At 49.1% G+C, this 26,565-nt stretch overlaps 1 protein-coding gene across 1 annotated transcript in view; it reads left to right on the top strand.

Annotated features, from left to right (window-relative positions):
* The window catches only part of xpr1a (xenotropic and polytropic retrovirus receptor 1a), a 94,798-nt gene that overhangs the window by 7,608 nt on the left and 60,625 nt on the right, over window positions 1-26,565 (top strand). Inside the window, exon 2 of the mRNA XM_035414628.1 lies at window positions 4,997-5,048. Within this exon, the coding sequence (XP_035270519.1) occupies window positions 4,997-5,048 (52 nt within the window). The remainder of the gene's footprint in view (window positions 1-4,996; window positions 5,049-26,565) is intronic.

The raw sequence follows: 26,565 nt of genomic DNA, 5'->3' as shown, positions 1-26,565 counted from the left end.
GGGTTCCAGTCTGAAGAGTTTCCAGGCTGGCGCGCGTACAGTACTGCTGAGAGCCACGTGTAAAGGCTGTGCCGGTTCTCAAAACCCGCCCTAAATTAAAGATCAATTACATTTCTCAAATATGGTTCAGAAAATCTATTTTGTTTTGAAAGTCGCCGTGTAGGCTATGTTTTCAAAAGTTATTTGTAAGGTAATTGCTGGTGTGCTGTTCTTCTTCTGCCTTTACAAAGGCGGACAGCATTTCTGACGAAGGCACTGACCACAGACAAGATTTGCTGTTGTCGGACTCGTACTATAATACGGTGGCGACAAACAGACAGAGCAGCGCCATTATTCGTGAGTCGAATCATTTCAGCAGTGTAAAGTGAAAGCTTTCAAGAAAGTGTTTGCACCAGGTCTCACTGCTCCAGGTGTAAGGCCTACCTGTATAGGTTAGCTGTGGTCTACCACCATCATTTTCACCAAAAGTGTTGAAGTTTGAGTTTTCCACCATATTATTCCTCCCATATTTATAACCAAGGAAGCGCTGCCTGTTTAGTAAGGGGCTTACCCACCGAATACGTTCAGCTGAGCTTGGAAGGGTGGGCTGAAGGGCACTTTGTCGGTGCATGTGCCGGTTTGTCAGTAGTAGTGTTCTATTTTAAAGCAGTGGCTGCTCAGCAGCACTGATTTCAGATCAGTACTTATTGCTTTACTTTGCTAACCACATGCTGTCTTCCTGCACATTCATCTGAGCTCATTCCTGCTAAGAAGACTGCACTTTGTAATGCAGCCTTATTTTATACACAGATGCATTACAGATAAGGATGTTCTGTAACCACAATCATTTTCAAATGTATCATGTAACTTCCCCAAAGTTGTAAGTGTACACAGGATCTTTTCCTGCTATGTGGTTAAACTCTGAAAAGTGCCAAACTCTCAGTGCCATATAGGTATGGGGCATGCTGCCCTTCTAAGGCATAACTTGGTGGGATGGCATAGCTGCCATCTGAAGTGACATTCAAAAGTGCAGAACTGCTGACGTTTCCCAGTAAGCTGCAGCTGCGTTAGCTACATCATGCAGGATCCCCATATAGAGCTCCCAAACATGGCTAGCGTGCATGGCGTGCTAACCTGCCCTCTTGCATTATACGAGTGCATGGCCATGGCCTCTGATAAATGAAAACATGTTATTACTCTGTCACGAACGGGGAGGGCTGGCGTCTGCTGGCATTGTTCTGTCAAACGTTGCGGTCACTCGTAGACAGAAGTTGACTTTTAAAAATTGTTGTTCGTGGAGCATGTGTACATTTATGACATGGGGGGTGTGCTCAAAAATGGTAGAATCTGCAGTCTTTGATAAATAAGGTGATGGATTGCATCATGCCTTTGAGAGGTTGCTGCTGTTCGGTGTGGGATTTCATGCATTCGTCTGAAATGTGGAAACTGTGCGACTCTCTCATAATCTCAGCCGGTGTGGTAGAGACGGCTGTAGAGCTGCTCTTAGCTTCTCTCCTCACCTCAGACAGAGTGAATCATTCCAGATCTACAGGGGTCATTTGCATGGCAGACAATTCCATTTTATTACTGAGTCATCGTGAAACATTTATTCAACGAGCAAATTTGACAGTTGACTTCAAATTACAAATTTTAAGGATGGCCTTAAAAATGGCATTGACAAATACTAAATCAAGTTTAATTTGTTTGCAGTGCTCTACCATGTGCTAGGGCCCATCACTATAATGGGCTTTAGCACCATATATATAATTTTATTTATTTATTTACAGTACAGTATAAAATATTAGTAAAATTGCGATGGGTTATGTATTGAGGAACAGTACATGTAATCCAGTACGGCAGGCCTGCGCGTGTTTGGACTTAACCAGATGGATCTTCTTTATTTAGATGTAGAGACGGTGAGCTGTCACACACCTCTTCAGCATCCCGCCGAGCCGGCATCTGTCCCCCGCGCCCCCCCCCCCCCCCCCGGCTGCGGGGCCGTCGTCCGCGGAGACGGGCTTGGCTCGGGGAAACGCGCGCGGTGCTGCCGCCCCCGATGCCGCCGATCCCGCCGCTCCCAGCCAGGCTGCTCCAGCCGCACGCGCTTCCTGAGCGACGGCTAACGATGAGCCGCACACGCGCTCCCCGTGGAACTCCCCGAGCCCCGCCCACAGCCCCACGCTTACGGTCGCCATGGCGATGCCTCCGTCCCCGCTGGCATCTCCCCCGAGACAGACAGGCCTTCTAATCTGCATGTTTCCCCTCCCCCCACCCCCTCAGCTGGGACATTAGCCTGGCCCCAGCTCCATGGCTGCAGAGCCTGCACGCACGGCCCTCTGGGTAATGGGCTTTCAAGGAATGAGTCACAGATGAACTCCCTCCGGGCTTCGTGTGTGTAAAGGGATCGGTGCTGCTTGGACGTGTTGCCCAAGACTTATTTTTGCCCTCTCCTCCCTTGCCTTGTCAAACCCTGCTCACTCCATTAGCAGAGACCCCCTTTATGCTAACATTCCTCCATGTTATTTCTGCTCATCGTGTATCTCCTGCTTCAGCACCGTCTGTTTTTACTAATTCTGCAAAGCCTGTCTCAAACAAATTGGCTGCATGAGTAATAAATATCACTCAGCCTATAGAACGGATTGCGCATAATTCCATAGAATTTTACTGCGTGTTAGGCTATTTAAAGAGACGGGTAATCAGTAGAATGGCTAAGACCGTGTTTCAAACGCAGCTGATGTAATTAGATGAAGATCTGCTGATTGGCCTTTTAAATTTACATGACATTACCTATAAATGTAATACTGCCATCTGTCATTGTGAAACAAAGGTTTTACATATGTGATTAAAGACAGAGAACCTGAAGGGGCAATGATTATTCGGTTCACATGAAGACAAGGCCTCCAGATTAATTGCTCCTGCTCCAATCTCATTAGCCATGCTGTTTTATTATTATTATTATTATTATTATTATTATTATTAGCATTACTGTTAGCATTAGCATTATTAGCATTATGTAGCAGGCTGCTCCTCATTATTGTTGACACGTTGGTGTGGTGCGGAATACTTTAAGCTGTAGGAATGTCGTGTGTGTGGCACCAGCTGTGAGGGCAGTGGACACCAGCACAGGCCGTGGCCTTCTCCGCCATTTATTTTCGTCCTGAGTTACGATGCTGTCAGAGTCGGCCGCCGTCTGCGCATCGAACAATATGCGCATGGCGAACGCGCGCGGAGCCTGCTTAAAGAAACGCAGCCGAACCCGCCTTACTTCCTGAAACGTGCATTGTTGCTGCGTCCTAAATCTGCACTTTTAAAGAGAGATATAATCTGAAGTAACCTCAGGAGTTATTTTTGGTTTATTTGGCTGATGTGTGCTCCTAGATTTCATAAAGAAAACCACAGACCGTTTACCGGCACGCTGATTACCTGAAATTAGATTTTCCCTAAGTGATCCGGGGTGTGCACTGAAGTCTTCATTATCTCCATCTTAGAATACCGTTGTTTATCCACCCGGTAAATTTTACATTCCTAATTATTGCTTTTGAATTTCTAGCATAAACAGTCCATTCAATTTAAAGAATTGCTCTGGGGATCAATCTAAGCGGTAGCCTGAGGTTAGCACTCCCTGCAGTTCCGGGAATCGCAGATTTTAGCACACAGTGTTCATAATATTTCGGCAGTTTTCTATTATTGGCAAGGTCATTCTGAAGAAGCAGGTCATTTGTGACAGCGGCTGTTCCCCGTGTGGTTTTAGCGTGAGTGACCTGAAAGTCCGATTCAAATCGTTGGCCGTGGTGAAATGATGGAGGCCTTGATGTCCCGTCGTGCTGTTCTGTTATCATTCGCACCCCACCTCTAGGGCTGTAACCCCAATTACAGCCTCATTCGGATGCTGTGGAGGGGCCGCGTGCGTGGAGCCTCTACGTGTTCGCTCTCTCAGCCCTCTCTCTCCTCCGCACTGGACAATGTGATCATTTGTCCTTTTATAGCGGTTTTGGCTGCTGCTTGTGTCTGTGCTGATTTTATTGTATTTACTAGACCAAATAATGAATTATACATTGATAGTAATAACTTTTTATGACCATATCTACAGCACAGGAACATGGTGGAAGCCTATATTCAAATTTACGTGCTGTGTTTGAAAGGATGAAAATAGTTTATCATAAAAGCAAACAGGTCCTTGGTCTTCATAATTCACTAATATAGCCTACATCCTATTTTTTTTGTAGACTGTAAGTGTGAATTCTACAGTAGCTCTTAGGTTTGGCTATAAATGAAAAGGAGGGATCACACTTACCATTCTGTCTGAACTGAAGTACTAAATAAAATCATGTGTTTCCTTTAGAGTGTGAATTAAAATGCTATTTGTTTATTTTTATTTATAGATTAAAACACTTCCTCATTTAGTGTGTAAAAATGGCATTTGGTTTTAACTGCAAACGAAGCTATTCGTATTACAATATTAAAATATCTTGTCATATATATTTTTTAATCAAATGAATCTTTTTTATTAATGTCTAATAAAATATTAGTATTTCTTTGAAATTCTGTTTCTTTTATAGAACTGGTTTATAGCAAATACACTGGTGCGTCTTTGAAAGTTTGTAATAAAAATACGTTTGTTTCTTTGAAACAAATATGTTTTTTGTATTTTTTAAATATTTATAAAAAAAAATTTCTTCTCAGATTGTATTATAAATTCATCTTCGTATTCCTTTGAAAGGGAAAAATTGAATATACATTTCTTTTTATATTAAAGGATGGGTTTAGTGCAAATATAGGTTTTTGTGTGTCTTTGAAAATATATATTTTTAATAAAGTATATTATAAATTGCTGTTTGTGTAAGTGTGTAATAGGGTGTAATAAGTGTGTAATTCTTTGGAAGTAGATTATGAACAGGTATTCGTAGTTCTATGGAAGCGTGTAGTAAGATGTCAGGTGTGTTTTGTTGATGGTGGTGAATGGCTGTTTGCTCATTGGCTGATGAGGTGACATGGGGCTTTTCTTGTTCCCACCCAGGCGTTTAAGGAGATGCTGTACGCCGCGCAGGACCAGGCTCCCTCCATAGAAGGTAAGGAAACTCCCGCCGCCCCGCCACGCCCCCCGGGCCCCCCCGGGCCCCCCCGGGCCCCCTCGGCCCCCTCTCGGCCCCCCAGAATAAACCCCGGGTTATTTATAGCGGAAACGGCAGCGGTGCTGGCGGCGGTGGGAGGGGGGAAGTGCTGAGATGAGGGTTCCGGCTGTAATTGATGTACAGCGGCGGGGGCCGCTACTGAAGAGCGCGGAGACGCGCTTCGCCGACCCCTCTCGCCGCGAGTAAACAACGCTCTTCGGTTGCAGCGTCGCGCCAGCGCTGGGCCACGCCCGGAGGTTTGGGATGCCCTCCCCTCTATCCAAAGTCCACAGATATCAAAGCCATCTGGGTCCGTGCCTGGGGGCGGGATCGTTATGATCCAGCGTGCTTATTGCACCTTACTGACGCAGGGGTCAACCTCTATTTCTGTGTGCTGAATGTTCCGTATCAGTATGGACAGTTACATTACAGCCGAGTGTTGGACTTCATGTAGTTTCCTATGACTACTGTCTCTGTAGTTTTCAGTGGTATATGTTTGCCGTAGTATAACGTGTTCATTATTGATACTGAATTCATGTATATTCCATGTTGATCTGAGGGACTCTTGATGTCAGATGGGTCTTAGAGCACATTTAATCCTGATGGGCAGAGGTGGGCATCGCAGTGCAAGTAGCAGAGAGCTGTGAGATACGTGAGCAGCCTCTGACCTCGAAGGATTCCCATCCTGAATGTTAGGGTGCCGGGTCCTGTGCTTCTGTCAGGGTTTGGGGGGGATGTATTTCGGTTCATGTCAGTGCTTCTGCTGCTGCTGCCTGACGTTGCGTGTGGGGGGTCAGGTGTTCAGGTTGTTCACAGTTCAGGGGAAACAGGCAGGCGGCTTCTTCAGCAGAACAGGAGGCTGATTCCGTAGGACAGCCCTGAAAACCTGCGGTAGAGAAACACGGCAGCCTCACAGTGAGTTTCCATACAGGACGTCAGCAGCTCCGGGAGTGATTTGCATTCTTAAAAAGCCTGACCTCTGTACTTTGTGAGATGTTTTGTTGGAAAGAGTCCAGCCTTCCAAGAATGAAAAGGTAACTTATAAACTGTCTGAAGGTCAGTTTTAAGTGGGTTGTACTGAAGGTGTAGGAGGGTTGCAGAGGGTGGATCCTCTCCTCTGTGCGTGTGCACTGGTGGCTCCTCCCCTCTGCACTGTTGGCTCCTCCCCTCTGTGCGTGTGCACTGGCTCCTCCCCTCTGTGCGTGTGTGCTCTGGTGGCTCCTCCCCTCTGTGCGTGTGCACTGGTGGCTCCTCCCCTCTGTGCGTGTGCACTGGTTGCTCCTCCCCTCTGTGCGTGTGCACTGGTGGCTCCTCCCCTCTGTGCGTGTGCTCTGGTGGCTCCTCCCCTCTGTACGTGTGTGCTCTGGTGGCTCCTCCCCTCTGTGCGTGTGCACTAACGGGCGCATGTACGTCAGGGCTCTTCCGCAGGCTGTGCTTAAGGGATCCTGCAGCCGCCCCCCCCGCCTCGGCCCACCGCAGTAATTACCTTAAACACCGCTTTCGCTTTCTGCCACGCTGCCATTTTCTGCGCTCTGCCCGACGGGGGCGGGGCCCTTCTGCCCCGGAGCCGGCCTCTCATTGGCTCGCGGAGAAGCACCAGACCCAGGTGCTGGAGCCCAGAGGCCTGGTTCTGCTCCTGCCGCTGGACCCTGGTTCTGATTTGCCTGAGTGACGAGGGCACTTCAGTAAAACTTATATCTGCCAGCACACGTGTGCAATCAGGGCTATCCTCTCAGCGGCTTGTTTGTTTTCTCTTTCCCTGCGCCGTAGTTTGTTTTTCTTAGCAGTTACACCTGGCAGAGGAGGTTTAGACAAGCCTGCCCATTATATGGTCCCGGGCTGGGTTGCGCTGTAATGGTGTATTTTGCCGGTCTGGTTGGCGGGCGGGGTGCGGGGCGTCTGACGTGTGGGAGAGCGGGGCAGCTCACCTGGTGGTTACGGGGCTTCTCTCCTTTATCTCCGGCTGCTGGTGGGGCGGTAATTACCGTCTGGCGTCTCCGTGAGCTCACTGCTCGCTCATCTGGGCCCTTACGGGCTGCGATTAGGTCATGGGGCCCCTGAAGGTCACGTGCTCGGGGCGAGCAGGGAGTGGGGGACAGGGCCAAAAGTAAGAGTGAATTCAGAGAGTGAAGACTGGGTTACAGCCAAGCTCTCTGTGACCCTCAGCTCTAAGACTGACCTCGAAACCCACTGAGATGAGACTGAGATGGCCAGCGTGGCGTCTGTTCCTGTCTGAAATTTCCTGCATTAAAATGGTGCTTAATCTAAGTTTTTTTTTGTTAGTTTTTTAGTTTAGTTTATGAAGAACATCGCACTTGACAGTGCTGAGGTGTGGAAAAAGAATACGATCTTGAGTGGTAAATGTTCTTAGAAGCCCTGGGGGGACGTGAGAATGAATTGTTTTGTATCCAGAGCCGCAGAAATTGGAAAACGTTGAAATGGGGAACGATGCAGGCAGGTGCTCATTTGAAATACCTTTGTCACAGTTTGAACAAATGTCAAACTGCCAAATTTTGAACAAAGAAGAAATGGGTGCATTGCTGAAGAGGTAATATGAACCCCAGTGGAGCATGTGAAATTATTCATTATAAAGCTTATTTTGTAAGCTTAATTTATTACATATATATTATAAATAAAACATCTGGTGTTTATAGTAATACATAGGCTATATATTTATATTGTATAAAATGGCCCTGTATAAGGTCAGCAACAGCTATTTCAATGGATTGAAGCGGTTAATATTTCTCATTTATGTAACCTATTAAAGGTGGATTTAGAGAGATTGTGTGCTAATTATTTCTTGTTATAGCTGACTATCAAAACAGATAATCGCATTTGGTGAGTCATTTATGGGGTCTGAAATAGCTTAGATGGGGCTGATGAAAGCAAATGGAAACACGGAGGGGGTTTGGGGCTATTTTTGGATCCAAAACAATCTCTTTGTTTTTGCAGTGTTGCTGTGGAAAGGAGCCAGATACTATTTTTGGCATTGGGGGGGGGGGGGGGGGGGGGGGGGGGGGGGGGGGGGTGTGCTATTAAGAACAGAGAGAAGCTGTTGTACCTGTGTTTGCTCAAAGCAAATTCATAGAAGTTAAAGGCCAAATATCTGACACTATATCAGTAACATACTAAATTATCTTGATATAGCCTGCTTAATTGAACATAACCTTTAAATAGGCTATCTGTTAAATTCTATGCAAGGATGAAATGATTTTTGTTTAATAGTTTAACCATAACTATTTAAACTCTTTAGGCTATGTCAGTACTTAAACTGTATTTAGATACTTTCCATTACACTTCTGTTGCACTTGTGAACCTGATTTACACTGAGAAGGGTTCCAGCATTGCATTCCACAGTGCAAGGCAGTGGCAGGGTCCAGTCATTCTTTTAAAAAAAAGAATAGTCTACTTTTTGTTTGTTCTTTTTGTTCTATGGAGTCTGCTGCTTGCTCTCTCCTGTCAATCATTTTAATGCAGTTTTACCCGGAAGTGTTCTGGAATCTTTCCATATAACGTCAGTAAATGAAACTGCTCTGTGCTCATACCTCCACTCTGTGTGGCATGAAAAGGCATTTCATTCTCTCCTGACGGAGATGCATGTGGGGGCCGCCTTTTTAAACCCAGCCCCCCCCCCCGAGCTGCGCAGGTCACCCCGTCCGTTTGTGCGTGACATTCCCAGCATCCTTTGCAAAAATTACCCACGCTGCTTTCAGAACGCCCTTCCACAGCCCCCCGCCCTCCGGGGGTTCTGCTCGAGCCCTGTTTAAATGTGAAGGGCAATAAGCAAAACCTCGGTCACGCAAAAGTACCGCCGCGTCAGTTTTCGGTCACAAGTTCCACGTTTACGTTCACGCGGAGAACAATGAGGAAGAGCCGCTGAGAAATGCCTCCCTCAGCGCTGAGCTTCGTCGCCCTGCCACGTCCAATTGAATCGCGCGCTGATGATTTTATTAAATTACGGCAGTGAAAGACTGATTACGCTGCCTGGGCTTTATGAGGGTTATTTCTTTTCCTCTCATCTCTCTCCGGGTTAGCATCGCGTCTGAGGGGGGGGTCTGATGTTCTCTGGGCCTTCGGGGAGGGCAGTCTGGCAGGTTATTATTACCGCTGCCTGTCCCCGGCTCCTCTGTCTGATGCAGTCGTATCGGAGAGCCTCTCCGTGGAGGGGCCTGCTCTTCAAAAGGCCCCGCGCGGCCCGGCTGTCAGTTACGCTAACGCGCGCGGCGCTCAGATCTGAACGCGTGCTAATTCTGCGTGCGCGGGAGCGGGTGCCGTTAGCCCCCAGAGGGCCGGGTAGCGCCGCGCAGGCCCGAGCCGACTTACTCTGCCGGAAAGGCGGGAGCGTAGACCTGACGGAGGTTTTAAGGGAAGGTGGGGCCGCGCTGGGCGCTCCGGTGATCTGTGACGCCGCGCGCGGGGGCTCTGACCGGCTGAGCTGAATTCGTAAGTGGGTGTAAACAGAGCCTCCGTCGCCGGACCGGAACGCGCGGCGTGTTCGAGAGAGCCGTGAAATGGAGCTCGGCTCCGTCAGAAGCGTCAGGGCTCCGGGCTGCCGGGGAAAGGTCGCCGCGGATCACGGGGAGTACGGCCGGCGGGAAAATAGCCATTTAAAGGTTTTCGATTACGCCGGCAGGATTCGGGGCGTTGTTTTTAAAAAACAAATACACTTTAACCTTTAAATATTTAAAGCAAATATAAAGCAGATATAAAAGCGGGTTTACCTTTCCTCTCTCGGCGGTAGCTACCTCTCACTGGAGAAGTCTAACGGTGGTGGCGGAAACCGTGTGGTTGATATACAGTAGCCTACGCCTCCTACGCCTCCTACGCTCGATGGGCGATTTCTCTGGGAGGAAACTGATCCTCATTTAACTCTCAGTGTATCGCTGGGATCTCCCGTTTACTCACAGCAGACTCCTTTCACTTAGACATGCTGGACACATCCCCAGTAGAGGAGGGTTCTGTTTTTTTGGGGCCACTTCTGCACCTCTGGCCTGGTCTAGAACCGCGGCTGCCGGTCTTTGGCAGACATGGCGTGATGAAAGTTGCACTGTGACAGTTGCACTTTGTCCTTGATTTCGGTTTCAGTTTCTGTGAGTCGGCGCTCGGCCTGGCGGCCTGTGGGGAGGACGTGCGCTAAAACGTGGCGGCTCTGGTTGCGCGCGTCCCAGCGGCTGCGGCTGCGAGCGCGGCGTTTAGCGTTAGCTTCGCCGCGAAGCCGTAGCTTCGGCTCGTGCGTTTTAATTTGAGGTTATCAGTGCTGCTTAAACCAGGAGGGGGAGGAGGAGGAGGGGGGGCTGGAACAGCTGCTGTGCTGCAGCCCGCTCCTGCTTCCTGGGCAAGACGGGGTTAAACTGAGCCTTAATGAGATCAGCTGGGCGCTTACGAGATTTAAAGACAATAACCGCCGACGAACGCGGCCGCGCCGGGTTATTGTGCCTCGCCGGCGCGATGGCGGTGCTCTGCTTTTCCCACCATGCATCTGGTGTCCCCCGGCAACGTTGTTTTCTGGCGGGGGAAGGGGAGCGGTGCTGGGGGGGGAGGGGGGCAGCCTTCTGGGCCGACAGACCCCGCTCTCCCCTCTTCTTCCCGGCAGAATCACACATCGGGCTGTTTACGCCCACGCTAACGTGCTACGGAAAAGGCAGCTGGAGCACCGCTTCTGTACCCCGCCACACTGTGGAAATGAACAGTCCCTGTGCGCTGATACACGCTAATGCTCATGCCTGTTTATTGACAGAGGATATGTCAATGAGGCCATTTATCAACTTCTCAGATAAAACTAGGAAGGGACCCTCCTCGACTTTATTCTTGGAAAAACAAATCCATGCTTGTTCTCCTCCCAAAATAACAGGTCAGACCTGTTTGATTGATCCACGTGCCTGAGAAACATTCTGCACACCTACACGCCTCTGCGCCTCCTCCCAGGTGAACATTTGCATCTATTTTCATCTCAAGGCCAAATAGTGTAATTCCAGGTCATGAAGTCGTTTTTATGTCTATGTGAGTTGAGAGCCATAGCAGTTTTGGGGCATTGGTAAATTAGGGCATTGCTACAAGCCATGCAAACCCTTTTGTTCTTGACTGCAAGCATCCTAAATGTTCCTCTTTTGGAAACCGTGCAGTGGCATCATTATTCGTTTCTGTCCGTCCGTACGTCTTTCCCTCTCTCCGGGTTCCTCGGGGTTCCTGCTCTTGAGCAGGTTTAGCCGCTAGCGCCTCTGCGGTTCCTCCGCGCGGGCTGGAGGGCCCCTCCCGAGACCCCGTGCCCTTTTAATGTTTAATGCTGCAGGATCGATACGAGCTCAGGAGCCATTCTGCTGCTGCTCCTGCCCCATTGGTTGGGTTCCTGGTTTGGATTCTGCTGTACTGAGCCGCAGGTAATTCAATGAACAAAGAGAGGAGCCCCCCAGCCCCCCCGCATTAGATTTCACAGAGAGGGGGAGGAGGAAGGAGGTGAGACTGGATGTATTTCTGCCGCTCGCGCCGGTGCGTTTTGGGAAGTGGGCGTCGAGTGAAAGGGGGGTTTTTTTTGGCGGCGGCGGCTGCGGAGTTTCCCGCCAGCGGAGGCAGAAGCCGGGGCGCGGCGGGAGAGTGGAGCGGAGCGGGAGCGCTTTGTTACCCGCTGAGAGAACAGGCAGCGCCATTACCCTGCGCCCCGCCCGCCATCAGAGCGCCATTACCCTGCGCCCCGCCTGCTACAGAGCGCAGAGAGACCCAGCGCCATTACCCTGCGCCCCGCCCGCCATCAGAGCACAGAGAGACCCAGCGCCATTACCCTGCGCCCCGCCCGCTACAGAGCGCAGAGACCCAGCGCCATTACCCTGCGCCCCGCCCGCGATCAGAGCACAGAGAGACCCAGCGCCATTACCCTGCGCCCCGCCCGCGATCAGAGCACAGAGAGACCCAGCGCCATTACCCTGCGCCCCGCCCGCTACAGAGCGCAGAGAGACCCAGCGCCATTACCCTGCGCCCCGCCCGCGATCAGAGCACAGAGAGACCCAGCGCCGCTCTCCCTGAGCACACGCATAACCCAGCGCATGCATAACCCAGTGCACACGTAACCCTGCGCATGCACAACCCAGTACACGCATAACCCAGCGCACTCATAACCCAGCGCACGCACAACCCAGCACACACGTAACCCAGCACACGCGTAACCCAGCACACGCGTAACCCAGCGCACGCACAACCCAGCACACGCGTAACCCAGCGCACGCATAACCCAGCACATGCACAATCCAGCGCACACATAACCCAGCGCACGCATAACCCAGCCCACGCTCAACCAAGAACACAGACAACCCAGCGCACACACAGCCCAGCGCACAGCAACCAGGCACACAGACAACCCCACGCACAGCCAACCCAGCACACAGACAACCCAGCGTACGCACAACCCAGAGTATGCTCGACCCAGCGTAGGGACAACCCAGCACAGATAACCCAGGGCGCAGAAAACCCAGCGCACACACGGAGTATGAGGAGCTCCCGAGCAGCCCTTCCTCTTTAGCCCGACTCTTAATGCGCACAGTCTGCTCCTGCTCTCACAGGCGCGGGTCAGGGCCCCCTGGCATCGACGGGCATCGACGGGCACGGCCGCCCGCATTTTCACCGTCGTTATTTGGATCACGCGCATATGTGCCGCGGACAGGGCAGCTGTCACCGCGGCAGGCCCTGATCTCCGGGAGTCTTCCCCTGCTCGCCCTAGCTAGCCCGAGGACAGAGGCTAGCGCTGACAGGGCCGGTAGCTTAGCAGCCTGGGTCCCCCACCGGCCTGCATTATTGATGCTCCGCTTCACAACCCGCCGCTCCCGTTCGGATCAAAATGCTAATCTCTCCGGGTCCGCGGGTCCGATTGTGTGAAGTGTGCCGCGTGCATGCTGCCTCGTACAGGAAGCCACAACGCTTCAGACCTTTCAGATGAAGGAACGCGTGCGCGACGCGCTGATTAAAAAAACAACTGATGGAGGAGGGTGGGGGATGGGATGGGGTGGGGTGTTGGGTACTCTTGGCCTCGTGAACCGCTGACTGAAAGAGAGGAGAGCGTAGAGGGGGGGAGGGGTGATGATTGGAGGTGAGAGCAGCCTGTAGAGGAAGATGGATATGCGCTCAGACTGAATTATGGAAGCCAGTGGAAGAAGCGGGATTGTGTAGGATAGATTGAATCCGAAGCAACAACAAAGGGTGTGCTTCACAGCTGAGATGGCCACAGAGTGTCTGAGCCTCGCTCGTACAGTGGTGGCCAGGCTGGGGTCTCCCCAGGCTTCACCCCCCACTCGCTGCGCATTAATTCCCCAGCTATGGCGCGCTCAGAAGAAAACCAGCGGGTACATGAAAGTCTCTCCATCCATTATTCATCCCGGGGCTGGATCTGGCCCAAACGGTGTTGGGGGCGGAGGGGGTGGCTAGTGCTGCGGGGGAAGGGTTGAGCCGGGGGTGGGGGTTACGGAAACGCAGGCCCCTGCTCGGAGAATAAGCCCCGCGCTCTAATTGGCGCCCCCCCCCCCCCCCCCCCCCACCCCCCCTCGTTGTTTTTTAATGGACGTCTCTCCATGTTCCTCTGGATCTCAGTCAGTGGAAGGGGGCGGGAGGTGGGAGGTGGGCGGAGTCTCAGTGGGGCAGATCCCCTTTGTTTACGGGCCTAGATCTGGTGCAGCATACCGCCGCCCTAGTGCTGAAAACAAAATGGGCCAAAAATGATGAATATGAGCTGCTTTTTAACTACTTCATTTTCAGTATACTTGTGCATTCCCTGGCAATGGCTAATTGTTAGTAGCTAATAGTTCAAATAAGCAAATATTCAGCATCTGAATCTGGCCAGGAACCCACCATTATGCATGAGTTGACAGTTGTCAACCTTTTCGTTCTTAATTTATGAACATAGCTATTTGTGCATTTTCACATCTGTTTATTTTATAGAATACAATATTCATTTCTGTATACATTTTATTTATTTATTTTGCTATTTAATGTTGCAGGACTTGGTACATATGGTGTGTTTGAATGCCCCTGTGAAATGTTTGTTCAGTGAAATGTTCGGCAGTTTGATTGTCACATATAAGTGGGCTAGTTCTCCTGGGTTTACCTGAAGAAAGAATAAGTGATTAAGAAGTGAATCGCCTGCAGTAGCCTAATATTTGATATGGATCCTGTCTATTTCCCACTCTCTCACTCACTCACACACTCTCTCACATACACACACGTGCACACACACACGCGCACACACACACATACACACACACGCACGCACGCATGCACACACACACGCACACACACACACACACATGCACACACACACACCAGATTTTGGGAGTGTCAGGCTTGCGCTTTGGCAGGGGGTATTAGCATGCTATAGGAGCGGCCATATGTTTCGCTATTTCCCGACCTGTTTATTCCACAGACGAATTGAATCTAATAACCTTCATATTCCCTTTTCTTTATCCGATTTTCAGGGGTTGCCTGCCGTCCAATAAAATCCACTTTCTGAGCAATTGCCTCGAGCGTTGTGAGAAGCGGGATTTATTTACAGGTCTCTAAAATGGCTGAAGTGATACAGAATGAGCGCAGCGCCTTCACTTCCTGCTAGTGTTTGTGCGAGCCTTTTTAGTGTCCCCCCTGACCTTGATAAAACATAATAAAGCCCACCTTCCGCAGCGGAAGCCCTATTCAGCGGATTTTCACTCAGGCCGAGAGGAAAAGGACTCTGTGCCGGCCCCGCCAGTCATTTAGCAGTCATTTCCCCGCTGCCGCCGTCTTTATTGGCCGTCTGCTTCGAAACAATATGAAGGTGTCGCGGTGCCCGCGAAGCCCCCGTCTCTGCACACGTCCCCGCCTTGTCCTTCAAAGCCCCAGTGTGTTCGAGCGGCCCGCTGACAGGCAGGAGGGCGGGCGGGCTGGCTGGAGGCTCGATGTTGATTGGCTGGCTTGATTCTCTGGGGGCCCCCGCTGCCGAGCGGTCGGTGTGCCCGGGGGTCCGCGGGGGTCTCGCGCAGATTCGCTCTTAATTTAAATTCTAATGGAGCCCGTCACCAAGGAGATAGAAACTGACAATGTCCACGGCGCTTCTGTGATTCAGGCGGAGAAATAGCTTTGGAGGGAACAGGCAGATCGTTACAATATCGCTGTGATGAGTGATAGGCTAATCCCTTCCTCTCACAATAGTTTTAAACCCAGGAGCCGGGATTTGGGTGTTCCGCGCTGATTGTGTGATTTGACAGTGAGGGAGGAGTCTTTTGAATGAGCTCTGGCTTTGTGCTGGAAAGCACGTGTTTTGAGTAGGTTGTGAAAGGCAGTTTATTTGAGCCTTCTGCCTAAATTAAGCCGAGTGCCCCTGTGAAGAGATGCATGGGGGTTTACTGTAAGCTCCTGTCCCCCGCTCCTGTGGGACATTGTGTGTGAGCGTGTGTGTGTGTGAGTGCGTGAAAAAGAGAGAGAGAGAGCGAGTGTGTGTGTGTATGTGAAAGAGTGATAGAGCGAGTGTGTGTGAGTGTGTGAAAAAGAGAGAGAGCGAGTGTGTGTGTGTATGTGAAAGAGTGATAGAGCGAGTGTGTGTGAGTGTGTGAGTGTGTGAAAAAGAGAGAGAGCGAGTGTGTGTGTGTATGTGAAAGAGTGATAGAGCAAGTGTGTGTGTGTGTGTGTGTGTGTGTAAGAGAGAGCGAGAGAGCGAGTGTGTGTGTGAGTGTGTGAAAGAGAGAGAGAGAGAGCGAGTGTGTGTGTGTGTGTGTGTGTGTGTAAGAGAGAGCGAGAGAGCGTGTGTGTGTGCCTGTCTGTTCGTGTGTGTGTGCGCGCGCGTGTGTGTCTCTGAGTGCGATTGTGTGTGTGTGTGTGTGTGTGTGTGTAAGAGAAAGCGAGAGAGCGTGTGTGTGTGCGTGCTCGTGCGTGTGTGTGTGCGCGCGTGTGTGTGTGTGTGTGTGTGTGTGTGCGCGTGTGTGTCTCTGAGTGCGATTGTGTGTTCACATCGCTAGTAAGACAGGTCTCCCCTGCAGAGAGGGAGCTCTCCTGCTGGATTGTGCCCTTGGCTCCCCTGTAAGAAAAGGGAAAGTGTGACATTGACGGTGATTGAAAGACGGTGCAGCTTGCCCGTGGGACAGAGACCCCGCTTCGTCTTAACAGCCTCCATGCAGGGCGGTTCCACCCTGTCAGAGTGGAGCTCAGAGTCAGCCCTCTGTCAGCTCCTCTGCTGACCAATTACAGCCTGAGAGAAGGATAAATACTTATTTTTCGCGAAAGAAGAAAAGTTTGTACGATCGTACAGCCTGTTTGTTGTCTATTATTTAAACACTACAAATTGCAAGGAGTAGAAGGAGAATGTGGTATTAATTATTTAAGGTTATTCTTCATGGTCAGCTTGTTTTTATTATTAAACGCTGAATTATTTAGAGTATTCTTGATGAGAAATTTAGCCTGCTCTTGGAAAAAAACAAAAAAAAACTCTTAACCCACTTTTGAAAAGACCTTGCGGAGTTAACGCCGATGAAATGTTCAGGCCATTGTAATCTTTGCGTAATTAGCATAAACAATTCACGTCTGTTTTGGTTTAGCATATTTACATACTGCATACACATGCCGCGTGCCGACGGCAGCACATTCGTTAGATTACACGAGCCTTGGACTCTCTCGCCTCGGTCAGCTGTGACCGAAGCGCACAGTGCTGACCAGGTGCACTTAAAGGCAGTGACTCACGGTTCGTTAGCTGTAATGAGGGGGTTTGACGGCGCTCCGTGCTGCCTGCATCCTTGTTGTCGCCGGGGATTAGTTGTCTTGCCGGGGAAGCCGATGTTTAGGACAGGCGGGATGAACGAGTTGAGGTGTTCTCATATTTTAGCATTAGTCACATGGGGCTTTGCTGGGGAGGAAATATTCTGTGTCGGGGGTTTAGGCCTTCGTGTTGCACCCACTGAGAGCAGTTATTTCTGGTGATTGAATATGCTCTTATTTCACGGGTGTTATGGGCTATGGATTACACTAGAAATCAGCCCTTTGAGAAGTGAGTGTACCGGGGCTGTGTTTGTATATATTAGGGCTGCACTTTAAAAAAAAACCTAAAATCACATGTCCTATTACATTCGAAAAAGAGTTTGCGGGTCAGAAGGCAAACAAAGCGTTTTGAGCATTTGGTCCGCTGTGTTTTTGGTCCACTGTGTGTTATGGCATTTGATGAGATGCGTATTGGGGCATTGCTTCTGCTGTGTATTGGGGAATTTGGTCCGCTGTGTATTTGGTCTGCTGTGTGTTATGGCATTTGGTCCGCTGTGTATTTGGTCTGCTGTGTGTTATGGCATTTGGTCCACTGTGTATTTGGTCAGCTGTGTATTATGGTATTTGGTCTGCTATGTATTTGGTCCACTGTGTATTATGGCATTTGTTCCACTGTGTATTTGGATTAACTGTGTATTATGGCATTTGATGAGCTGCGTATTGGGGGCATTGGTTCTGCTGTGTATTGGGGAATTTGGTCTGCTGTGTATTTGGTCAGCTGTGTGTTATGGCATTTGGTCAACTGCGTATTATGTCATTTGATGAGCTGCGCATTGGGGCATTTAGCCAATGTGTTTCTTTCACTTGCCATTTTGTATGTTCTACCTGTAGATTTTCTCTTAACTAGGTACAAAATTTATTTTATCGTGCTTTTAAACATGATGCACAAAGCATTTCCAAGGAGCAATAGCAATAGAAATGATGGAAACATCTAAAGAAGTATACCAAAGCAGAATGCAGTATAAGAAGAATGTCTTCTTGACTACAGATGACTGGATCTTTATAAGACAAGACTAATTATGTTTATTTTTGTTTTACTATTCACAGCTAAATGGTGTAATTGAGTAATTATAGTCCACAAACAAGGTTAGTCTTGATTGAATAGCTAATTTACTCACTGCCTTAACCTAAATGTAGAATGTTATGCACCATGGATTCAGTATTGTTTTTGGATAGAATGTGCACTCTAGATCTCACAAAATTGAATCTGCTTACTGATGCAGAATAGCTGTATTCAAAATATCTGGCATAACTTGACAATCAAGGTTTCCCCAGGTAGGCAAGGACAGTTCCTAATTTCAGGTAGGCGGGGCAGCCTGGAGAGCATGGCCCGCAAGGTGGCATGGAAATAGCTGTCCTTGGGTCGTCATTGGCTGTATTCGGTCTGATTCACTCAGGTTCACTCTTCTGCTGAACAGAGTGAACTCAGCAAAGCCCTGTTTTTCCACATATCTGATTGTATGATTGTTCCTCAGAACACAAGATAATGATAATAATAACTGCAGTGTTTTATTACTATTATTATTATTATTATTATTACTATTATTATTATTATTATTATTATTATTATTATTATTATTATAGTAGTAGTAGTAGTGGTACTGTAATTGTTATTATTATTGGTAGTAGTAGTAATAGCAATAGTAGCAGTTTTACTACTACTAATACTACCTCAGTATTCCCAGAATGTCGCTGAAAATTCTACCAGCAGGCCACCACCATTCCGCAGGTCCGCCACCATTTGAAGACTGAAAATCCCCAGCACTGCACCGCCCGCCTGTGCCATGTGCTAGCCTCAGGGCATATGCATATTTCATTCCATCAACAGTCTTTGGATAATGTATGCAAGATAAGTATTAATAATACCCAATTACCGCGGTAACACAGTTTTAATCCAGCTTCGCTGTTCTCACTGCACACGTGCAGATGGTTCTGAAATGACTCTGGGGAGCGTTGGTGCGGAAACAGCCAACCAGGCACGCTCCACGTTGGGGATGGAGCCCGTCAGCGTTGTGCTTGTTTTGGTTTCGTAGTCATTGGTTTCATTCTCAGTTCTATTTGCACTTGACTGCGACTGGTCACCCAACCTGTCTGCCTTTCTTTCTTGTTAAAGTATCTTGGACCGGTTTAAGGCCACTCCTATGAAATTGCTTCAGCGTACCGCAGTTAAAGTGAGCGTTCTGGTGGGTGTCACCTTGATTTGTGCTATTATGTTGTTTTTTTGCGGTTTTAAAAAAAAATTATATACTTCATTTGATTCATCTGCACTAACAAAAAAAGCATCCCTAAAGACTCACAGGTAATAATTAAGAGAATTACCAATTATGTTTGTAAATGAGTGTCGAAAAGGCATCGCGTTCTGCAAGTGGAATCACTTCTGCAGAAAATGACTCATTCGCTTTGCGGTGGCGGCTTTGCTGACGGTCTGCTTATGTCTTCAGTCCTTTCTCACAAATTCAGCACATTTAGCTCACATTGCTACCGATAGTCCTTCTCTTTTTAGTCTATTGCTTAGTCTGTTCCTACATTATATTATCGCCCTGAATATCCTACAGTCCGGCACACGTGATCACTGATTGGCAGACAATTACAAGGAGATTATCGTAAATTGCGGTTCTCTGCGGTAGCTGCAGAAGCAAGTTGTGATAACTGTTCTGTTTTGGGTAGTGTAATGACTGTGTGTTGAAACTGCTTGGTTCAACAGTTGTGCAAAGGAAGGTTTTGGCGACGTAATATAACAGAAATAATATTTAAGTCTGAAATTAAAAAGCCCCTGTGTATCGAGTGGCGTACAGTGATTTGCATGCACGTCCGCTGACCTGGCTGCGGTGTCCACAGAGATCTGCGGTTCCTCTCTCTGAAATAGCTGAGTCCCACAGGCCTCGGCTGAATCCTGCCCAACTGGCAGCCGGGGACGGGACAGTCCGGCCAAGGAAGCCTTGGTTTCCAGGAAGTGCGCTGGCCGATGTGAGGTGTTTTTGTGACGGCCCTTAAGAACGGAGCCTTTGAGGGGAGAGGGTGTTTTTGTCGGTCGGGTCGGGGTCCTGGCGTGGGTCGTGGCAACGGCGTTCGGCCCGCACACCGTGCCTGTTCCGGTTCCGCTGGCCGGCCCGCACACCGCACACAGAGGCTGCTTATCCCTCCATCATTCCTCTCTGTGGAAACAAGATGCCTTCTATGAATGGCTTAGGATTAAGTGTACGCATATCTAGCCTATATCCTACACAGAGAACAAGCATGCATGTTTGTGGAAAGAACCTGGCATTAAATGTACTCAAAAGAAGCCAAGTCAAATAGAGGAAGTGTGGGGGAAAAATCCGAGTCAATCTACAAACAGCAATAAGACGGGAAGTGACTCTTGTGCTTGGAAACAGCGGATGATTTAGGGCCTTTGAATGTTTCCACTGAAGCCGGGAGTAAATGAAGAGCTTGGCGCTTCCATCACCCTGTTATCACTCAGCCCACAGAGGCTGGCTCGGAGCTCGTAGCTCAGATTACATTACCGAGCTGCGCCCCCCCCCCAGTGCATTGATCTACCAGCAGACTGGCTAATAAATGCAGACTAGTGCCATCAATTGTTATGAGCAGGTTTGATTGATTGTCTTTCCAGCCTGGAAATGTAGAAGGGGTGTATTACAGTTAAATGTGCAATAATGCTTCGGTTTACATTGTCGTGGTGAGATGCAACACCTACGCGATATGACCAAAAGTATCTGGACGCCACTTGGTCTGGGGCTGTTTTTCATGGTTTGGGCTAGGCCCCTTAGTTACAGTGAAGGCACATTTTAACGCAGTGACATTCCAGATGATTCTGTGCTTCCAACATTATGGCAAAAGTTTGGGGAAGGCCCTTTCCTGTTTCAGCATGACCAAGCACACAGCAAGGTTCATATAGTGTGGAAGAACTTGACTGGCCTGTACAGAGCCCTGACCTCAACCTCATCCAACACCTTTGGGATTAACTGGAAAGCCAACTGTGAGCCAGGCTTAATTGCCCTATCAGTGCCTGACCTCACTAATGCCCTTCTGGCTAAAAGGACGCAAATCCCTGCAGAAGCAATGCTCCAAAATCTACCGTAAAGCTTTCCAGAAGAGTGGAGGTTGTTATAGCAGCAAAGGGTGGACCAACTCCATATTAATGCCCATAATTTTGGATGAGATGTTGGATGTCAGGTGTCCACATGCTTTTGGCCATGTAGTGCACATCAAATTTCAAATCCATGTTTGCAGCCACTGTAAAGCAGGCCAGCTCATTGACCATATCTTTCCTCGTTGAGCTGAAGGACTCTCAGAGAGTCCCCTGCATGTTATCAGGGCATTAACACACCTGAGTCTTTCGCTGGAGCGGATCATATCAGCGCTGAATTAGCAAGGCCAGCTCCAGTGAGCCGCTATCAGCCGTCCCCTATCGGAATGTCACCCGGCGTCCTGCTCGGGCCCCCGTCCCACCGTTCACCCCGCAGGTGGGACAGGCAGAGCCCGCAGCTGCGCCCGCTAGCCCAGTTTCTGCGGTGAACTCTGAAAGCCGCACGGAGAGCCGAATCGAGGCTGGCGCGGAGTAGCTGACCTCTTTCGCGAGCACCGCCAAATCTCTTCTGAGCCGCATGAATATTCCATGACTCCATGAAGGAACGCGCTCCCCGGTCTGATGTAACATTGATCGCGTTCGCATTTCGTCTCCCACCCCGAGGCCGTGTTTGTCTTTTGTCTTAAGAGGCACTGTTCTTTTTAGGCTGGTAGTAACTGCAGTAAACACCGCGCGGTTTAACAAAAGAAGGCTTCCCCCAGCATGCCCTGAGTTCTCTGCTCGATGACGTTAGGCCTATACGAAGTGTAACAGACTTTTTGTTGGAGCTCTGATAAGTGAGTTGCAGTAAGATAGGTAACGATAATGAAAGTACAGAGACTAATGGTTCACGGTACACAATCGTGCTGTTTATTATTCTCAAGTACTCAATGCATGTTAGGCACCGTTAGTTAACTTGAACTATAATTAGAAAGTGACATAATGGCGAGTACACCAATCTATGTATTGTGGCGCGTCATCAAACCTCAGCCACACCCACTAGTTTTACCATAGATACACTGTGGTTCCTAATGCAGTTCATTACAGAAGCACGTTTCGCTTTGCCGTGCGGTCATGCTGGGCCCTGTAAAGAGGGTAGAGTGTGAGGATTCGTTCTCATTAATCCCGGTGAAAGCGCGGTCTGGAGCTCGCCGGTGGAGCTCGCCGGTGGAGCTCTCTGCAGAAGCCGTTTGTCACCGCGAGCCCGTGGCTCTTCCCTATCCAGTGACTGGCCGAGCGAAGGAGCCGGACGCCCTGCTGGAGTCTGACGGCTCCCGTATTCCAGGCTGTGTCTGCGGCCTGCGGGCCAGACAGGAAGCAGGGGGGGTTCCAGGCTTAATTAGGCAGCACGCGGGCGGGGAGAGCGCCCTCCCCAGTCCCCTTTTTCAGGGTCTCGTCCCTGCCTTTGTCTCACTAATTAGACCCTTTTGTTCCTCCGTGGCATTTTCACCGCTGTTTGTCATTCGTCGGTTCCGCTGAAGGTTTTTCGCACCGTACGTTTCAGCTGGAGGTCTCACAATTCAGAAATGTTTGTCCAGAAAGATGCACTTGAAAGCGGAGATGACAGTGGAAATGTGCTCCGTGAAATGTTTGGTTTCCTTTTCGGCTGGCGACCGCTATCGAAGGGAACTTAAAATGTTTGAAAAGTGAGGTATCATTGACTCGGCAGAATGATTGAGCATAGTGCGTAGATGGTTTGCCATTTCCTTTGCAGTGTGGGAAATTCATATTTGATTATCTGTCACACATTTGGTGTTGGAAATAGGAGATTTAGATTAGATTTGAAATATGAACTTCAAATTCCATTCTGATTGTAGCCTATAGGCTTACTCGAGCTTTAACCAGTATTGTAGCAGAAATGTTTTATTCATATATAAATAACTGTTGTATCGTACTCTTGAACTGAATGTATTAGGTGCTCATGGGAATGTTTAGTTTTTATTTGTATTTATTGTTAATATTCCTTGGATAGATGCTGCAGAAATGATTCAGTTTCTCAACTTTCCACAGTAAAATATGTTTCTGACATTACAAGTCTGCAAGTTATTACAAGTTGCCATTTTTGCCAAATTGCCAAGTTTCACCTAAGTATGTTCTGCTTGCATTGCGTAAAAACTCAATCCAGTGTGCCCAATCTTGCCCGGGGCCTGAAAGCTGTTTATTCCTCAGGTAGCCTGGAGCAGTGGTTCTCTGCGCTTGATGCCCAGGGTCGTTAATCCCCGGACTTTGGCCGCCTCCCCCTATCAGCGGTCCTCGCCGAGCGCTCCGGACGGCGGGAGGACATGTGACGCCTCGCCGCCGCCGCCGCCGCCTTCAAAGCGCGGGTCTGGGCTCGCGCGGCTTATCTGCGCGGCGCAGCCGGCGCCGGGAACGCCGTGCCCGTCTGACGGGGAGCCGCCCGCTCGCCGCTCGCCCCCGGGAGGGCGGGGCTTCGCGCGCCGCTCTGCGGAACTCCGCCGGGTCTGTGGATCAGCCGCGCGCTGACGCCGCCTCGGCCCGTAGCTTTTGTTAATGGTGTTCGTTGACTTTTCATACGGCCTTATCTGGGGCACCGTGCAGACAGGTAACGCATGCACGAGCCGCGCAAAGCATGATGGTATCTCAGCGTTTCGCCATACGCTCACTTTATTTTGGCAGTGCGCCAAAATGGATTTGCCCCCGCCCAAAATGATTATTTGTATTCAGTTGTTTTCCGTAAGCAGTGACCACTAATCGCCAACCCCCCCCCCCCCCCCCCCCATGCAAATGCTGTTCACTATGAAAATGCTTACGTGCAACAGAATTTCACTTTAGCCTACTGTAGCATAAAATCACAGGTGTTCAAGAGAATAGTCTGTAGCTCTCAGGTTGTTAATTTGTCCACGCAATGTGACTTTATAGCATAATAAATCCATCCAGGAGATTCAGGAGATTATTTTTGCTGTTGATAGCTTGGATGTCACTCGTGGTTATGGTGTTCACAGGACTGTGGTGGACAGCTTAACGTGGTATGTTTTAAATTTAGTTTTTATTGTCCTTAAAGACTGCTTTTCATTCCACACAATTTAAAGGCTACTTCAGACCAAGTATTCACACCACGACGAGCTGCGACTCGCGACTTTACAAAACTCAAGGTTGGCAACATTCTAAAAATGACCTGTTCGCCAAAGCATGGAGATGGGACGTTGCTTATGGTTACCGTCCAGCAACAATTCCGTCCACTTCCTCGTTTGCAGTTACTTCCGTGCTGGTTGCAATACTCATCTGGCAAATATGTAGGTCAATAAAGCAAAAATAGACGGAGGTAGTAGTGATGGTGAGATGCTTGTTGTAGCAGCGCTACTGCTAATAAAAGCAGCGCTCTGTAAGGACCGAACGTCCAGTCCTCGGGGGAGGCCCTGGGTGCTTCTGCTCCCGGTGCACAGAGCTGGGTTTACCGTCTTTTCTTAATTTCACCGCCTTTTCCCTGAGCAGTGTGCTCACCGAAGAGCTGGTGTCACCGTTACTTCGGCAAGAGACTATTTGTGTACTGCATCCTCGGTAATTAATTACCACAGTGAATTTTTAAAGTGTATGTTGTTACCAGTGTAAACACCCACACCGCCTTTATGTACTCCCGCCTCCACACCACTGCCCACTAATAAAAATTTTCTTGGGGAAACACTGCATTATTTCTCCCCGTGTCCATGTTGGTTTTCTCTGGGTACTCTGGCTTCCTCCCACAGTCCAAAGACATGCTGGTTAGGCTGAGTGGAGAGCCTAAACTGTCCTTTGGGGGTATAAATGTGAGTGAATGGTGTGTGAGCCCTGCAATGGATTGTTGGTGACCTGTCCAGGGTGTATTCCTGCTTTTTTCCCAGTGCACGCTGGGATAGCCAGCCCCCAGCCCCCAGCCCCCCGGCGACCCTGACCAGGAGTAGAGTGGTTTAGAAAATGGGTGGGTGGACATTAATTTGGGCTCAATTTTTTATTTTCTCCGGTCTGCTCACAGTACAGTAGGGCACAGTACAGTGAATAAATAGCTGCCGATTTCACTATTGACATAGCGCTTAACCTAAAGTTTATGACCCCTGAGTTCGTGTGGGCTGTCATATATCCTCATAAAGATCGTCGTGCAGAGGAAGCGCCGTGCTGGCGACCCGGTGGCCTGACTTGAACCTCCGCACGTGGCGGTTTAACCGCGGAGACTCTTACTCCAGACCGCGCGTAAATAAGCGCTCTGTCGTTTACGAGCGCAAGTCCGACGGCAGAAGGAGAAACTCCACCCCGGGGCTTTTTGTTCTCTTCAGCTGGAGGCTGAGGCGCGCGGTGACTCTGTCGGAGAGAGAGCCCAGGGAACGGCCGGGGAGGGGAGGAGAGAGAGAGAGAGCCTGGGGCTGCGGGGAGAGAGGGCACCTCTGGATGCAGGGGCACCCTGCGGGCCGGAGGATCAGCGGAGGATCAGCTGTTTGCTCTTCCTCGGCTGTTCCTCGGCTGTTCCTCAGCTCTTCCCCATTCTCTCACACGCGTGCGTGGCTCTCTGAGGAGATCCGCAGTGTAATAACTAGAGCGCTTGTTCTAATATCGCTGTTCTCTCAGCCGTTATATTGCAGATAGCATATCGCAGACGGATTTGAACACTTTTTCAGGCCGCTACCCAAATCCTAACGGAGGAGGGGGAAATAATTAGATCCAGCTGCGCATTCCGTGTCTCTGAATTATTTTATTCCTTTTAATGCTGTTTATTGACATGATTTATTTCTGCTTCACGGTGGCTCTTTTGGTTTTTCTTGCGGGATTAGTAAAAGGACATTAAATCAGCCTGCCTATAAGAGCCTGCTATGTCTAGGGTTGTGTTTACGAGCAAAAATTCAGTTATTCCATTGTAAAGTGCGGTATGGCTTCGGTACGGGCTGATGGACTGATCGACGGATCGACGGAGGCTTGTATTAATACGGCGCGCGGATAATGAAGTTACATGTTTGGGTGCACTGGTAGATGTGTGCCGTGATAGGTGATAGGCAGATTAATGGACGGATAGATGCAATAAGCACAGCAGAGAAAAGCACTCGTGTGTTGCCTAGAAACAGGAGAACCTCTCGTTGTATGAGTGGCCTTGAGAATGTACTCTGCAGAGGCATTGGCTTTACTTCTTTCTGCAGCGCCTGTACAGGAAAAGGGCCTCTTTGTATAGGCTATGTATTATAAATTATATAACTGACCATGCTTTAGTATCAAGAAATATGCCTGTATATTTCATATATATTGTTTTTTTTTATATTATATAATTTCCCAAGTATGTTGTTAATCCTGTATAATCTGGAAAAAAAAATGTAATGTCATGATTCTTTCTTGGAGTTATGTGCAGTATTTCAAAACAAAGGTTTTTTTTCCCGCAGCAATACAGAACTTTGAACAGGAAGCAGTTTTGCTTCAGTGTGTCTGTGATTATTTTCAAGGAAAACCTGTACTCTGGGTGTATAGCTGGAAACCTGGTGTTTTGAGTAGTGCATTGGTGTGTTGGTAACCTGCAGTGAAACGGATTCTTGTGGCTTGTGTGTGTTTGCCTGTGTGTGTGTGTGTGTGTGTGTGTGTGTGTGTATGTGTGTGTGTATCTTAAAGACAGCACAGTGATGCTATGCTGCAGCCTGATGTGTTTCTATCACAGCAAAGCACAAACGCGGCAATTTTTTA

The sequence above is a fragment of the Anguilla anguilla genome, chromosome 4 (assembly GCF_013347855.1).
Source record: "Anguilla anguilla isolate fAngAng1 chromosome 4, fAngAng1.pri, whole genome shotgun sequence".
Lineage (NCBI taxonomy): Eukaryota > Metazoa > Chordata > Actinopteri > Anguilliformes > Anguillidae > Anguilla > Anguilla anguilla.
Note: the sequence above shows the minus strand (reverse complement) of the source record. Positions and strands in the feature narration are given on the sequence as shown.